This window comes from Dendrobium catenatum, unplaced genomic scaffold (genome assembly GCF_001605985.2).
Source record: "Dendrobium catenatum unplaced genomic scaffold, ASM160598v2 fragScaff_scaffold_1398, whole genome shotgun sequence".
Lineage (NCBI taxonomy): Eukaryota > Viridiplantae > Streptophyta > Magnoliopsida > Asparagales > Orchidaceae > Dendrobium > Dendrobium catenatum.
In genome coordinates, this window is record NW_021319860.1 from 695,924 (window position 1) to 712,655 (window position 16,732).

Consider the following 16,732-nt stretch of genomic DNA (forward strand, 5'->3'; position numbering starts at 1 on the left):
TTTTATTAAGCGTTTACTCAACTCAAGCTTATTTACTGAGTTTGAACTCAAATCATTAAAAAAATTTATGCTCAAACTTATTTAAAAAGCTCAAGTTTGACTCAATGATTGAACTTGATATTTTAATTTTAAATTAAAATTTTAAATTTTCTTATGAATTTTATACTTTTAATATACAAATAAAATAATATAATTATATAAAAATAATTTTTAAATCTTAAAAATATTATATAATACTAATTTAAAATTAATTTTTGCATATAATTTAAGTTAATGAAGCAGTTCAACAACTTATGAGCAAAGTCAAACTAAGCTCAAGTATTATAGAGTTGAGCTCAAAATCATGGCTCGATAAATTCAACTCATCAAATTGTTAACATGTCAAATTCGAGCTGGTTCACAAACCCGCTGACCTCCGTGTCTCATTTACACCGCTAACACAATCGTCTTCCATTGATGCTTTCAATTAACACACCCATCATTGAAATTTTTGAATGCTTTTAATTTTTTTGCTTGAACATTCTCCACCATACAAACGGTAAACCTAAAAAATAATATATTTTTTATAACGAAATATCAACTATTAGAAAAAATGCTGTAGACCTAACACAAATGCATGTAAAACTAAATATCATCATAAATTTTAAAGCTTCTGTTCATTTAGAAGAAAAGAATTTATAATAAACTATTTAAAACTTGTTTGAACATTTTTCATAGTTAAAGATGTCCCTTGCAGGCTTCAGGCGTATGCTCATTCTTAGACTTTTCTATAGGACAATCCTTACAGTAAATATGATGACGTTTATAAGGATCATAGAAATGCATTCATTCAAGAATTTCAGCTTTGAGTAAACCATCCATGGTGTATGCAAATTCACCACCTGTTTCTCGGGTGCAGGCACATGGGATAGGCGCACTTAAACAATCACCAAAACAGTTCAAACAGCAGTCTTCATCATCAATTCGAGCAAGGGAAAAGTTGACATGTGCATTCTGATAAACAGCATTTTTGCTATGTCATTCTCATCAAGCAGGGGATGGGAAGCACTGACAGAATGATCTTTAGTGATCTCCTTTCGTACTTGAACTTTTAGACATTTTTCATCCTCATTGATTGGTGCATCTTGACTGTTTGCACCAGTTAAACCAGTTGAAGCATTTGCCCAAAGAAAATCACCCTTCTGTGCTGTGCCATGATTGGCTAAGCAATGCAATGACAATATAGATAAGAGTAAGAACTTCATCTTGAGATGTGGAATGGAGGGAATAGCTCCAAAAATTGATTGTAGTGGTCTCCCAAAGATAGCGTTGTAAGCTGATTCTGACTTCACAACAATGAATTGTATTGGATGGGTAGCCTGCTAAGGAAATTCCCCAAGTGTTACAGGGAGGCTAATTGTCCCTTCTACCCATACAGGTCGGTTATCAAAGCTATATAAAGGCCATGCAGCTGGCTGGAGCTTTTTCCTAACCAAGCCCATACTAAGAAAGGTGGAGTAGAACAGGACATCTACTGAGCTCCCATTATCAACTAAGATCCTTTTAACGTTGAAGCATGGATCGCCAATCCCCGCATTAATTACAAGCGGATCTTGATGGGGGGTATGAATGCCCTCTAGATCTGTGTCATCAAAGATAATACAGTGGTCAACACGATTCTTCTTTTGTGCTGGCTCCTCGTTTGCCGCAAGTAAGACTTGGTTGGATAATAATGGGCCTCCAGCGATGGTATTAATCTCTCCAACCATTTGGTGATTGTTCTGCGGCTGTTTTTGTGTCGGTTGCCCCCCAGTAGGAGGAGTGTCCTTACGACCGGGCGGGTTTGCTATGAACCGACCAAGGTAGCCTTGTCGGATCAGTCTCTCGATTTCCTCTTTAAGTTGTTTGCATGCTTCAGTTGTGTGTCCACGACTTCGGTGAAAGTGACAGTATTGCTCCTGATTTCCTGAGTTTGACTTTATGGGATTTGGCCACTTAACACTCTCTTCATCTCGAATAGCCATTAAGACATTTGCTCGAGATGTATTAAGAGGCGTATACTCTTTCTCTGCTCGAGGATCCTGTCGAGAGTGTGAAGGTCGAGGGGGCAGGTTTTTACCCCCCTGCTTCTTTCGTTGCGATGATGAGTCACCCATCCCCGGTGCATTTTTACGCTTTCCAGTGGTTTGCTCAAATTGCTTCTTATGAGCATTGATGGCTTCGTCAGCTGAGATTTGGGCCTCTACCCGATGGATTAGGTCAGCATATGAATGTACTGTGTCTCGACCCATTTTGAAATCGGGTAGGGTTCAACCCGGATTTTCCGGGTCGGGTTTTCACGTCGAAACTCACCATGATGTCGTTCACGTCCCATGTGACGACGAGGTCGTCTCTCGGTCACGTCCATGTCTGTATCTGAAAACTCTTCCGGCATGAAACTGTCTCATTCGTCTTCGGTCTCCGACCATTCCGACACCAATGTAGTTCGTCTCCGTCCCCGATTTGGGTATCCTCTCCCTCCACCCATTGTAGTCACCACAGGGGGAACTGGTCTCCCCAGCCTTACAAGAATATCACCGGTTCGAATACCAGGTGGATCACGGTGTAAAACGGTAGCGAGTCTTTCTATCGCTGCCGCCATGTCGTCCAAACGTTTCTCCACTCCAGCGTGTGCAGCCCAAAGTGCCTCAAGACTTCGGTCATCCTCGCTCGTCACACACTTGCTGGACTCTGCCATCTCTCCGAGTCTCCGGCTCTGATACCAAAATGATGAGGTATACGGCGGAAGAAGCAGGTTCACAAAGCCAGAAACATTCAAGGAGGACAGAAAAACTATCAAGGTGAGAATATATTTTATTCAATACCTTCTTCATCCTCTCCTGGAGAAGATAAACAAGCATCCTAAGAGACAACTGACTCTTACTAAAAATGCCTACTGCTCAAAAGGAGCTGCTTGTACTACTAACTAAATAAGGATAATAAGAAGAGTGGAGCAGCAACTATTCTAACGGAAAGCTGCTTCACATAATTACTTAACTATTAAAATAAAAAGGCACTTAAGATAATTAAGTAGTAAGATCCGGTAACCATAATCTGCCGACGATGTGATGCACCGCATCAGATACCTTACGTGCAACACTTGCAGCAGCATCTGTTTCATTCACCTCAGGTCCTGGTTCACAAAGGACGTTATTCAAAGTCAAATCATTAAACATAAAAGCTCATCAAAATCATTCTTTCATAAGCCATCTTCATCATCTGAGAATTTACTTAATTCATTTTTGCTGGCTTACGAAACACCGGTAAACTACTCTAGGTACCAAGCGACAGTAAGAAATAACAGATAGAACCAACACTGAACCTACCATTGATTCCTGGTCATCGAATATTGAGTCCGCCAGAAGCCTGTAGTTTTCTGCTTCAATATACTCCCAGTTGTTTTCATAAACTTTGAGCAGCTTCTTCAAGACTGCCTTCACTTTGGCTTGATCAAACCCAATGAGCTTCATGGCTTTAACAGCCACTTGTGCTCTTTGCAAATGAGCGGAAGGAGCCATCCCAAACTGGTTTTAATAATCCCTGAAACTGTCAGGGATTATTAAAACCAGTTTGGGATGGCTCCTTCGGCTCATTTGCAAAGAACACAAGCGGCTGTTAAAGAGGTGTCAATTTCGGGTCACGAAACACCGGTAAACTACTCTAGGTACCAAACGATAGTAAGAAATAACATATAGAACCAACACAGAAGTTACCACTGATTCCTGGTCATCGAGTATTGAGTCCGCCAGAAGCCGGTAGTTTTCTGCTTCAATATACTCCCAGTTGTTCTCATAAACTGGGAAAATTATTGGGTCAGGTGACCGGAGGCGAAAAATAAGTTTGGACATCCAATAAAAATTTACCGCGTCACTTGCGCTTTTGACTTACGCTTTAGTTGTGCTTTACCTGCGCTTTTTGACTTGCACTTTAGTTGCGCTTTACCTGCGCTTTACTTATGCTTTACCGGCGCTAAATTTAAAATAATATTTTATTAATATCCGGACCTATCTCCGCGTCCGATCACCTGACCCAATAATTTGCCCATAAACTGGGAGTATATGACCTTTTTAATGATATTTCAAAAAATTTGTTTTATATAAAGAATTGAAAATGACTTCTCATATGTAAAGAGAGTATGCAAATAATAGTAAGAAGTAATACAGGCCTAATTTATGAACTGTTGACAAAAAGTTATGTGTTTGCATGTTATTCGTATAGAGGGAATGAGCCCAACGAATAGTGAATTATCAGTTAGAATTATTAATTTTCATTATAAATTTTTTAACTTTAGGGTGCTAATTCAACTTTTTATTATTGAAAAATTTATCAGACAATAAAGTTGAACTAAAAGTCAATAAAACTCTTGAACAATAAATAAATAAATGAAAAAAATATATCAATAAGGATATTATTTATTTAATTTTAACAAAAAATAAATGAATAATCTTATTTAAGTTAATAATGAATGATTATTATTTATTATATTTTGTATTGTTCAAAATCAAATGGAACTATCAAAAATAAAATTGTATTCAATTAGTTCATTAGAAAAATAGGTTACCCATATTAAGTAGCCCAAAATGTTGTGAATGCAAAAGGGATGAATCTATTGTTATTGACATCACAAGCATATTGATGCTAGTAGTCATATTACCATAAGAAAATCTGTCATTACCATCGGACTTTTCGACGAATAGAAATACGTCGAAAAATGCAGCGGCCTAACCGACAGAATATACGCCGGTATCGTAATGACGAAATTATATGAATGGCAGGGTCGACAATACATTGACTAGTCAGTGAGGATAGATTGATGGGATCCACACAATCTTATTTTTAGAATGATATGAGCACTTGGGTTGGAGGAGAAGCCAATACGAAAGAATAAGGAGAAAAAAAAAAACTCAATTGAGATAAGTGGCTCTGATATCATATAATACATTATAATTTAGGAGGAAATGTTCATTTTACACGAATGATTTTGTACATTATTTATAGACACAAAAATTATATAATAAAGGAAGGTGCATTGACACCTAAATTGAATGACAATATAATGTGATAACTATTAAAAGGAATATCATAAAACACATTACAAGTAATTTATGATATTCTTCTAATAACTTCAACTATATATGAGCATTTGATCGGTTGGATATTTTGATTTATGAATTAACAAAACAAAATTTCTATTATAAAATATTAAAAAAATGAGCCCAAACTATTTTTCAATTGAACTAATTGAATCAAATTATAGTTTTGTTAGTTCCATTTGCTTTTGAAAATTCCAAAATATAATTAATAATAATAATGAACTGATCATTATTATCTTAAATAACAATATAAAAAAATAAAATAAAATATGTATTGATATTTTTGTCATTTATTTATTTATAGTCCAAGAATTTTATTGACTTGATATTTATAAAAATAATTATAGTTCAACTATTTATTGATTGATTTTTCAATAATAAAAGATTGAATTAGTGCCAGTAAAAAACTATTATAATTAATAATTGAACTGATAATTTAACAACTGAAACAAATCAATTAAAAAATGATTTGATTCAATATTTTAATTTTATCGAAAAAAAAATCAACTCGTCGATACTAAAAAAAGGCATTTCCCATTCTTTATACATAACAAATTTTGAAATTGTATAATCATTCAAATATTGATTTCAGCGCTTGTTATCAAAATGAATGTTTTGATAACACGGTGCAATAGCACCTAAAGTGAGATTATGGATTCGTTTGAGACGGTTTTTTTTTTTTCGCTTCATAAATCAGTTTTTTAGTACAAAAATTAAAAATATAGTACTAAAAAGCTTCTTTAAGAAGCAGAAAGAAAGCCGTCCCAAATGAAGCTTATGTGAACCTCCGAAAGGACACCGCCGGCTGCAAAGTGCAGAGGGTACACGACCGCACCACCCCGAGAGACAGAGACGATCGCAGGCCCCCGCACTCATATCAAACGGGTCAATGGAAGGGCAGATTAGACCGTGCATACGATTAACCATTGAGGATAACGGCTTTCGCCAGGGCACCCCGATGGGTAGTAATATATACGACTTGATCAAAACAACTGGTTTCCCCCACCCGATAAATCAGCTCGAGTGGGGTTTATTTGTTGTGGAATTCTATATATACGATGTAGCTGTAGGTTCGGCCGCCAGTAGAATCGCGTCACGCGTTCTCACTATTTACCGCGCGTCCCAACAACCCGACCCGGAACGGGCCCAGGATTGCTCGGTATTTCCGATTTTGCTAGGTATTGCTCGGTATTGCTAAGTATTGGTCGATTTTGCTCGGCAATAACCAATACCGAACAATACCAAGAAAATACTGAGTAATACCGAGCAATATCGAGTTTTTCTAGAACAACTCAGTACAACTCGGTATTGCTCAGTATTGCTCAATATTGGTCTTCACAGAGCGGTATTTCTCGTTATTGCCAAGCAATACCTAACAATACCGAACAAATACCGACTAATACCTCGCAATACGCGAACATAGCAATCCTGGATTCTGGTCCTGGTCAAGTCGTCGGGCCGCACGGTAAAGAGTAAGAGCACGTGGCGACATGTTATTGGCGGCCGAACGTAGCTCTACGTCCGATTAGAGGACGTAATAATTGTTCTACGAGATGACACCTATTTGCATGTGTCAATTGAAAGCAAAAATCTACTAATTAGAGTACAAGGGCTAGTCTTATTCATAAGATATTATTTGAAAATAAATCTTTAGTGCTAAACTCAATAAGACTTTGACAATTTATGGGTTGAGATTATTTTCAATTTATTTTTTCTTTTAATATACAAATAAAATAATATAAGTATATAAAATAATTTTAAAAAGTTAAATTATATTAAATAAACCTAATTTAAAATTACTTTTTAAATATAATTTAAGTTAATTAAGTCATTCATCAAACTTATGGGCCAAGTCAAATTAAGCTCAAGTATTATAGAGTTGAGCTCAAAATCACAGCTTAATAAATTCAAGCCCGCTCAGCTCATTTACACTCCTAACACAGTCCTCGATTGATGCTTTCAATTAACATACCTACCATTAAAAATTTTGAATGCTTTTAATGTTCTTTGCTTGAACATTCTCTACCATACAAACGGAAAACCTAAAAATAATATATTTTTATAACGCAATGTCATTTTTTAGAAAATATGTTGCAGACCTAATACAAATGTAAAACTAAATATCATCATAGCAGATTTTAAAGCTTCTGTTCGTTAAGAAGAATAGAATTTAGAATAAACAATTTAAAACTTGTTTGAACATCTTTCATAAAGTTGAAGCCTCGTCAACTGAATCTTGGAAAGGAGGATTGAACATAAAAAATGGTCCTTCCGATCTCAAAACTGCAAATAAAGCGACACGCTCAAGAAACATACTGTGAAAATGATAAAAAAGAACAATGAGATTTCTGCTTGGAACAATTATTAAGTCCTCTGACCAGACGTAAAGCTACGTTCGGCCGCCAATAACATGTCGCAACGTGCTCTTACTCTTTACCGCGCGGCCCGATGACTTGACCCGGACCGGAACCCGGGAATGCTATGTTCGCGATTTTCTCGGTATTGCCCGGTATTGCTAGATATTGCTTTGCAAAAATGAGAAATACCGCTATGTGAAGAACTATACCATGCAAATACCGAGTTGTACCGAGTTTTTCTACAACTCAGTACAACTCGGTATTTGCTCGGTATTGCTAGAAAAACTCGGTACAACTCGGTATTTGCTCGGTATTACTAGGTATTTCCTCGGTATTGTTCTGTATTAGTTATTGCCGAGCAAAATCGACCAATACCTAGCAATACCGAGCAATCTTGGGTTCGTTCCAGGTCGGATTGTCGGAGCGCACGGTAAATAATGAAAATGCGTGGCGCGATTCTACTGGCGGCCGAACGTAGAGTTGCGTACATTCACCGAACCAAATAAAAGTTCCTCACATTGAAACTACACAAAGTACTCAAGTTTTTCTATTTGAGCATCTCCAAGAAAAAAAAATAAGTTTTTCTATTAGGTCAACTGCAATCAAAATATCTATTTCACACTTTAAAATGCTGTAAACAACCATTTCAAACATAATCAAACTTCGACCGAACTACATTTCTAACACGATTAGAACGAAACTACGCAGATGGAGGAAGGGCCGCTCGACTTGCTTGGGAAGAAGTAGATGAAAAACGGGGGTGCCATTATAGATTTCTAAATAGCATAGCATGCCTAATATTAATGTCGTATTGTTAATAGTCAAAATACGCCAAAGCTATAAACACGTGAATGACATTCAATCAGTGATGCCTTTACAACGAACTTCTATTACGTCCTCTGACCGGACGTAGCTCTACGTTCGGTCAGAGGATTGTTACTCAGTTTTGCTCGGTATTTGATCGGTATTGCTAGATATTGTTTGGTAATAACGAGGAATACCACTCTGTGAAGATCAATACCGAACAATACCGAGCAAAATCGAGTTTTCACAAAAAAATATAATTTTTCTAGAAAAAACTCAATATTTTTTGGGAAAACTCGATATTGCTCGATATTACTCAGTATTTTGTCTTCACATAATGGTATTTCTCGTTGTTGTTGGTATTACTCAATATTTACTCAGTATTTCTAGTTTTGTGCCTGCGATCTTAGTACCGACCAAACGTAGCTCCACGTACGTTCACCGGACCAAATAAAAGTTCCTTTACAAGACTTGTTTGTAGTATACATCTTTTGTGAGAGAGTGACAATGGCAACTTTGTAACGAAAAAGAAATCTCTTTTTTTCTCCCTTTTGTTATATATTATATAATGTAGAGAGAATAAAAAAGAGAAAATGTTGGGTGTAGAAAGAGTTTGAGAAAAAGAAAGGAGAGAAATAGAGAAAGAAGGTAAATGGAAAAGGTTTTAGAGAAAGACAATGGAGAGAATAAGTAGATACAAATAAACATAGAAATAATATCGGGAAATTAACTAAAAATGAATGATTTTGCGTTGTCTTCAACATCACCTTTGATCATGTCGAGTTAATCAATCATCGAGGTTTCAAGTCCAACCCAAAAAACAAGATACAAATAATTTAGTTAATTCCTATTAACCCCATTTCACAACTAGATAAAAACTTCAACCCAAACTCAACTCATTAAAACCAATCAGAATACATCATGTCTCCCGTGTGCTCGGTACCGCTAACGTGACGCATTCTAGTTGGTCTCAGGACGACATTCTGCAACAAGTTTCCGCACAAAATAATGTCCATAAGTTGAATTTGGTACATATGAATAGCGTTTAAAACGCCTTAAGTTGAAAAACTACAGCACAGCATATCAACAAAAGAATTCTAGAATACGGATTAACGGATATAAATAACTCATAAACCACAGTCCAATTTACCCTGTAAGAAAATACTAATATGACAGAATTCAAATGATCCAATAAAGTTATAAAATCTCAAATCATACGTGATGAAAATACAAAACTCCATACCCAGCAAATAGAAGCGGATTGTATAGATCGGAGACATGAAATGTTAATGAACTACACTATAGCATTCGCAGCACTTGCAATTCTAGGCCACAAGTCAGCACACTCCTTTCCAATAGGTCCAGTAATTGCAGAACCTAAATCAACACAGAAAATGCAGACAAAATTTCAGCACTTCAATTAAAAGTTATAAGTTTGAAACAACAACAGTAAAAAAACGCTGATAACCAAATACACCTTTCATTTCCCCTTTTGGATTCACGATGACTCCGGCGTTATCTGTACATAAGCCTCACAAATTTGATTAACATGACCACAAAATTTGAAAAACAAGATAGCAGGAGCATAAGTTCAACTTGATCTGATACAAGTAGACTACAAAGGAACGAAATAAGAAAATAAATTATATAATGTTGAAAATCAGAAAAAGTTCAAATTTGGCTATGTGCGATCAGCTACATGAATCTTTTTTTCCCTATTGTATCATGTTAAAAGAAAAATTTTCATTTAAATCTAATAAAAAAAAGATCATTTCTAATATTTTCTAACCAAATCTTTTTAGATCTATCTCTAACTTTCTTGACATAAGTCAAATCTAATAACTCCGAAAGGCCGTCATTTAATGTGAACAAACCATCTAAGACAACTCTCTCTAATCTTATCTTCCACTGGCGTTTGGTGCTACTTCGACCTTTTCATGTATATGCTCATTTCATATCCTATCTCTAAGAGTAAAGCCACTCATACATCTGAGCATCCTCATCTCTGCAACACTTAACTTAGCATTATGCTCCTCTTTTAATGGCAAACCAATGAAGGCCTGGTTACTCCATAATATTTTTTAAATTTAACCGTTATAAATATGAAGTTGACAAAGAACACATACTTTGTTGACACTTCATGTTAAGCCTGATTTATTTATTAAATCTTAATAGTTAGCACAAATACAATTGTCAAGTAGAAATTGGATATTACACGTACTTCTTAAATTCCTACATGCAGTCATCAAAAAAATTATTTAGAAATGATTAAGAACCTGAGATCCAACAAACAATCAAATTGACAGATAAGCTAAAAACTTGAGAGTCTGTCATTTTGCTTTGAAGTCAATCAGCATCTGTGTTTAGGTCTCCCGGATGAATCTAATCAAATAATAAACTTTGCAAATCTATTTTACTGAGTAACACCCACATCGACTCACAAATTCCAATATTGAAACTTGTAATTGCAACTTTGCCTTTTTAACCTAAGTGAGACCTGTCATCACTACTGCTCCCAATATTTTCTTAGGAGGCACGCTCCTCGATCCCATGGCAAAACAATGATGCCTATCCATATTGCTAATGAGGCTCGCTCATAATTTCACATACCATGTTTGGTAGCAAGAATAGGTAAGGCATTTATTTGTTTAATTTTAATTTTTTCTTATTCAAAAAGAGAGGGAAAAAAAAATAACAAATCAAGATTTAATCAACACTCCTAAGAAGAACCTGCAACTTCTAAAGATTTTAATCTGCGGCATTAACATAGAAATTTACAAACATTATTGGTTTGCTCAAATCGGTTGAGGATAGTTTCACCAAAAACATCAGCAGTAATAAATATTCTCCCTTCTCAGACATTGCAAGCAACATTTGAAGGGACAACTTAATATATATGATGATAACCAACTAGAAATGCATACGAGTAAGAAAAGCAACCATCTATACAAAAAGACAATAAAATTTCACAAAAGAACCGAATGGATAAGACACAATGGTCTAAAATAAAATTCAAATATCATTAATTGTAACTCATTCAACGAATAATTAACTACTTAATAGAAAAATGAGAATAAAACAAATTACATAAAAGTGGAAAACACAGATTTCCAAGAAAAAAATATTCACTTTGCTTGAGTACATATTAAAGAAATTGAGACAAATTTCTAAAGCTTTAAATCCCACTTTGCCGATAAAAAATTACAAGCTTACTTAAAAAGACAAACTATTCGCTAAAAACATTCCAATACCATGAACAAACAAATATCCATGAACCACATAACTTCAATAAACAAGTATATGATAAAAACCGTTAGTACACAGTTCCAAATTTCAACATAGATTGCCTGCCTCATGTTCAGTCCCCACTCTCAAAAAATAAAATTAGGGGTGTAACTCAATCAAGCTGAGCTCGAGCCTATTTGTAGAAATTCGAGCAACTCACAAGCCAACTCAATTATTATAAAAGAGAAAAAAATAGATGATTCAATTATCTGGTGCAGCATTTTGATCAATTCATGCAATATGGATTAATCATAGCCTACATCTTACTTATCTAAGACGCTACAAAAAAAACTTTGCAAAACCATAAATTTGAGCGTGCAAAAATGTAATTGCCCCTTAACTTTTCTTTCAGAATTCAGCAACAAATAGAACATACCCTTCCTAACTGAATTTTATTTTACCAGATTCTCTAATGCAACTTGGCCAATAAAAAATTTCTAGCACGTTTAGAGAGAGAAAATCATTATTATCTAACATCTATCTGATAAAATGCTAAGAAATCCATAAGCAAAATCATATACCAGTGGATAAAAACAAAATTCCATATTCAAAAAAAAATGTTTGTCTCATGGCCAATCCCAAAAGGTAATAGCAGCAACGCTGCTCCCTAAGGCAATGGAATATGAGACACACTCCAAGAAGGAGGAACTGCCGAACCATCAACCTCTAGAGATCTTTATGTGACGTTTACTTAGGAATGTACAAACATAACAGGTTTGCTCCAACAAGTTGGGGAAATTTTCACCCAGGAAAGTTTGCTCCCCGTCACAACAAATTGAAGATAATAAACAATTCTCCTTTAGGATAAAAGAAAATATAATGTAAAAATGACCAAAATATCCTCAAGAAGTAATTCATGAAAATATAGTTAAGCAAAACATTAAAATGAAATTAATTTAAAATTCACAAGGAGCATCAAATTGTAGGCTGGTTAACGAATACAAAACAAAATAATCTTAGGATGTAAGGAAGTTCATCTCATTTGACTCGTTTCCATCATCCCAATAAGGTTATTCTTTATCCAACAAGAAGTATGGATCTATTTGCAAATAACTGAAGAATCAAACACAACATATATTTCTAATTTCTAAAAATGAAACATTTTATTTGTCAATTGTCATAGTAAAGTGAAATTGAATATGGATGATTTTTTTTATCTGCTCATTTACTCATTTTTGTAAAACTTCACTCATTAAGATCCAATACATTACATAATTATAGATATGAAAAGATTCTTGGATACAATCTCCCATTAAGCGAAAGGAAATAAGGCATCAGATTTAGAGAAGATTGCCAATGCAACTTGTCCGATTGAAATTTACACGAAAATTTAGGAATGCAAAAAAGCATTATCAACTAAATTCAATCCAAGACAACAAACAAAAGAAAAATGGCAAAAAATCTGTGTTAAAAATTGTATAACTGTGGAGAAAAACAGTTCAATACTTTAACATAAAATGTTTGTCTCATGGCCAGTCCCAAAAGGTAATAGCAACAATGCTGCTCCCTAAGGCAATGGAATATGAGACCACTCCAAGAAGGAGGAACATAAGATCCATCAACCTCTAGAATTATCTATGTGACGTTTACTTGGGAATATACAAACATAAGAAGTTTGCTCCAACAAGTCGGGGAAATTTCGCCCAGGAAAGTTCCTCCGTCACAAAAAATTGATGAAAACCCTAACTAGAAAACAATTTTTTCTTTACGATAAAAAAAGGAAGATGGAGTCAAAATGACAACCATGGTGCCCTCAACAAGTAATTCTCAAAAACATAGTAAAGCAGAAACCTTTTGAGCAAAAAATATTTATATTTCATATTTAAAAGCATATTGTAGGTTGTTAGCCCATACAGAACAATCTTTGGCTGTTAAGAAATCTGTCATATCCCTCCATCTGAGTAAGGTAACTCGAAATCCAACAAGAAGCTATGTATCAATTTGTCAAGAGTAAGGCAAAGCTCAAGCAGCAAGTCAACTTGAAACCTAGCCGGCAGTGGAGAAAAACAAATTTAATTGTTGATAGACAATGTATAAGGATTTCATCAACTTACAAAAAAAGAGAGGTTTTGATTCAGGATGTTAAAATGAACATATAATTCTAATATTAGGAGCCATCAATTAGCAAAATGAAGCATTTTCTTTGTTATAGTTAACTGACTTTGAATGAGGGTAACAATGATCTTTTATCTGATCGCTTCTTCATTTGTTCTAAACTTCCCTCCTTAATATCCCATAACAACTTTACATATATGCCGATATTTTCGGGTACCATCTTCCATTTAGCAAAGGGAAATTATGCATGAAAAAAATGCGCACTCGATCTCCAAGAGCTGTACTTACAAAAACAATTAGTTAAGCGGAAATCTTTACCAGGAAGAATAAAATTTCCATCATCCGAATAAAGTTATTCTTTATCCAATAAGAAGTATAGATCTATTTGCAAATAGGGTTGAAAATCTCAAACAAAAATTTAAGTTGAATCATTCCAAGTGAGCTTGAGTAAGTCAGAGCATTAGAGAAAAGTAAATTTAATTCTTGATAGATAATTTTTATTCAATGTATATAAGGATTTAATCGAAATAAAAATGAAGAGATTTAGATTTTGAAGAATCAAACACAACATATATTTCTAATTTCTAAAAATGAAACATTTTGTTTGTCATGGTAAAGTGAAATTGAATACGGATGATTTTATATCGGCTCATTTATTACATATTTTTTTGTAAAACTTCTCTCATTAAGATCCAATACAATACATAATTATACATATGATAAGATTTTTGGATACAATCTCCCATTAAGCAAAAGGAAATGAGGCATAAGATATAGAGAAGATTGCCAATGCAACTTGTCCGATTGAAGTTTACAAGCAAATTTAGGAATGTAAAAAGCATTATCAACTAAATTCCATCCAAGACAACAAACAAAAGAAAAATGGCAAAAAATCTGTTACGCAAGATCGTATAACTGTGGATAAAAACAGTTCAATACTTTTAACATAAAATGTTTGTCTCATGGCCAGTCCCAAAAGGTAATAGCAGCAATGCTGCTCCCTAAGGCAATGGAATATGAGACCACTCCAAGAAGGAGGAACATAAAATCCATCAACCTCTAGAGTTATCTATGTGACGTTTACTTGGGAATATACAAACATAAGAAGTTTGCTCCATCAAGTAGGGGAAATTTCGCCCAGGAAAGTTCCTCCGTCACAACAAATTGATGAAAACCATAACTAGAAAACAATCTTTCTTTAACAAAAGAAAAAGGAAGATGGAGTCAAAATGACAACCATGGTGCCCTCAACAAGTAATTTTTAAAAACATAGTAAAGCAGAAACCTTTTGAACAAAAAATATTTATATTTTATATTTAAAAGCATATTGTAGGTTGTTAGCCCATACAGAACAATCTTTGGCTGTTAAGAATTCTGCCACATCTTCCATCTGAGTAAGGTGGCAACATATCCAACAAGAAGCTATGTATCAATTTGTCAAAAATATGGCAAAGCTCAAGCAGTAAGTCAAGTTGAATCCTAGCCGGTCAGATGATTCAGACGGAGCAGTGGAGAAAAACAAATTTATTTGTTGATAGACAATGTATATTCAATGCATACAAGTATTTCATCAACTTATAAAAAAGAGATGTTTTGATTCAATTAGCAAAATGAAGCATTTTCTTTGTTATAGTCAACTGAGTTTGAATGAGGGTAACAGTGATCTTTTATCTGATTGCTTCTTCATTTGTTCTAAACTTCCCTCCTTAATATCTCATAACAACTTTAAATACATAACGATATTTTCGGGTACCATTTAGCAAAGGGAAATTATGCATGAAAAAAATGCTCACTCGATCGCCAAGAGCTGTACTTATAAAAATAATTAGTTAAGCAGATTTTTTTTTTTTGGGAATAGTTAAGCAGAAATCATTAACAGGAAGAATAAACTCTAACTTCATAATCGACAAAACTTTGCAACTTTGGTAAACATCAAACATAAAAATTTATCATTTATTAAAATTTATAATATTTCAAACCAACAAATTCTCTAGCTATCTTCCAAGATCATAACAAGAGCTGATGCAAAGACAAAATAAGAGAGGTATCATACCTTCAAAATACATGTAGACTCCGTCCTTTCGGCGCCAAGGCTTACGCTGGCGGACGATGACAGCGGGCATCACCTTTTTCCTGAGATCGGGCTTGCCCTTCTTAACGGTGGCCATGACCATGTCGCCGACGCAAGCAGATGGGAGGCGATTGAGGCGTCCCTTGATTCCCTTCACGGAGATGATGTAAAGGTTCTTTGCACCAGTGTTGTCGGCACAGTTCACGGTGGCGGCCACCGGCAGACCCAGCGACATCCGGAACTTATTTCCTGCTGAACCTCCGCGTCCTGAAATCGTCAGCAAATAAAATAAAAGTCAATTCAGCATCACCGCCATTGAATACAGATCTGAGAATAGTCTCGGAGATGGATCGAAGAAATGTAGGCATGAAGGAAGAGGAGCTCTGAGGAGCGTACCTCGTTTCGACATCTTGACGAGTTTGCAGCCGCTGGGAAGCGACGGTTCCAGTTTTATAGACAAGTAGCTAGGGTTTTGCCGCGTAGGAATTTACTAAAAAGTCCCTGTGGCATCCTGTTCACGTTAGGTTTATTCCGGTTCTTGTAGAATTTTGGTTTAAGAGGGGCTCTAAAGTACTAATCAACATGTTTTTTATTAGAATCAATTATAGCTCATTTATAAAGATTTGATTATTTAATCTTACAAATTATGATATTTTTATAAATATTTAATTTATAAATTAATTAATTAAAATAGTTTGATGTTTATTTCATTTTTTTATCATAAATAAATTGGTTAAGAAGATCAATCAAATATCAATAATATGATAATATGTTCATTTTAAATTTTATTATAAATTTATCTAATATGCAATTATGTGATAATCATTTTGTTTTTCTACATTAAATTATTTTTATTCATGAACTCGTCAAAATATTTGTGTTGCATCATGGAATATTTGTAGATATTGAGAAATATAAAGTTTAACATTCTAGCTTTGTACAAAGATTCAACACACCAATATAGATAAAAGAATGGGGCGCACCATTCATATGAGTTAATGAGACAACACAATTTTCATGTGGAAAATTATAAAAAGGGGAAAAATAAC

The 16,732-nt window shown here is 34.6% G+C and overlaps 1 protein-coding gene and 1 long non-coding RNA gene across 2 annotated transcripts; both read right to left on the bottom strand.

Annotated features, from left to right (window-relative positions):
• Window positions 1-1,130: 1,130 nt before the first annotated feature.
• Window positions 1,131-3,809, bottom strand: LOC114580919. The gene is made up of 3 exons (XR_003702594.1): window positions 3,732-3,809; window positions 3,105-3,151; window positions 1,131-1,201 (listed from the first exon to the last, which is right to left on the bottom strand). It is a non-coding gene; the product is annotated as an uncharacterized LOC114580919 (long non-coding RNA).
• A 5,572-nt stretch (window positions 3,810-9,381) lies between these two features.
• LOC110107092 (60S ribosomal protein L23) lies at window positions 9,382-16,191 on the bottom strand. The gene is made up of 4 exons (XM_020837247.2): window positions 16,080-16,191; window positions 15,666-15,950; window positions 9,750-9,791; window positions 9,382-9,649 (listed from the first exon to the last, which is right to left on the bottom strand). The coding sequence occupies exons 1-4, from the start codon at window positions 16,090-16,092 to the stop codon at window positions 9,567-9,569; spliced, it is 423 nt and encodes a 140-aa protein (XP_020692906.1). The 5' UTR covers window positions 16,093-16,191; the 3' UTR covers window positions 9,382-9,566.
• Window positions 16,192-16,732: the final 541 nt, after the last annotated feature.

Coding starts and splice junctions, on each gene's coding strand:
- LOC110107092 (XM_020837247.2), bottom strand. Junction 9,792..15,665: donor AGTCTACATGTATTTTGAAG/GTATGATACCTC, acceptor GCTTATGTACAG/ATAACGCCGGAGTCATCGTG. Junction 9,650..9,749: donor TCCAAAAGGGGAAATGAAAG/GTGTATTTGGTT, acceptor GTGTTGATTTAG/GTTCTGCAATTACTGGACCT.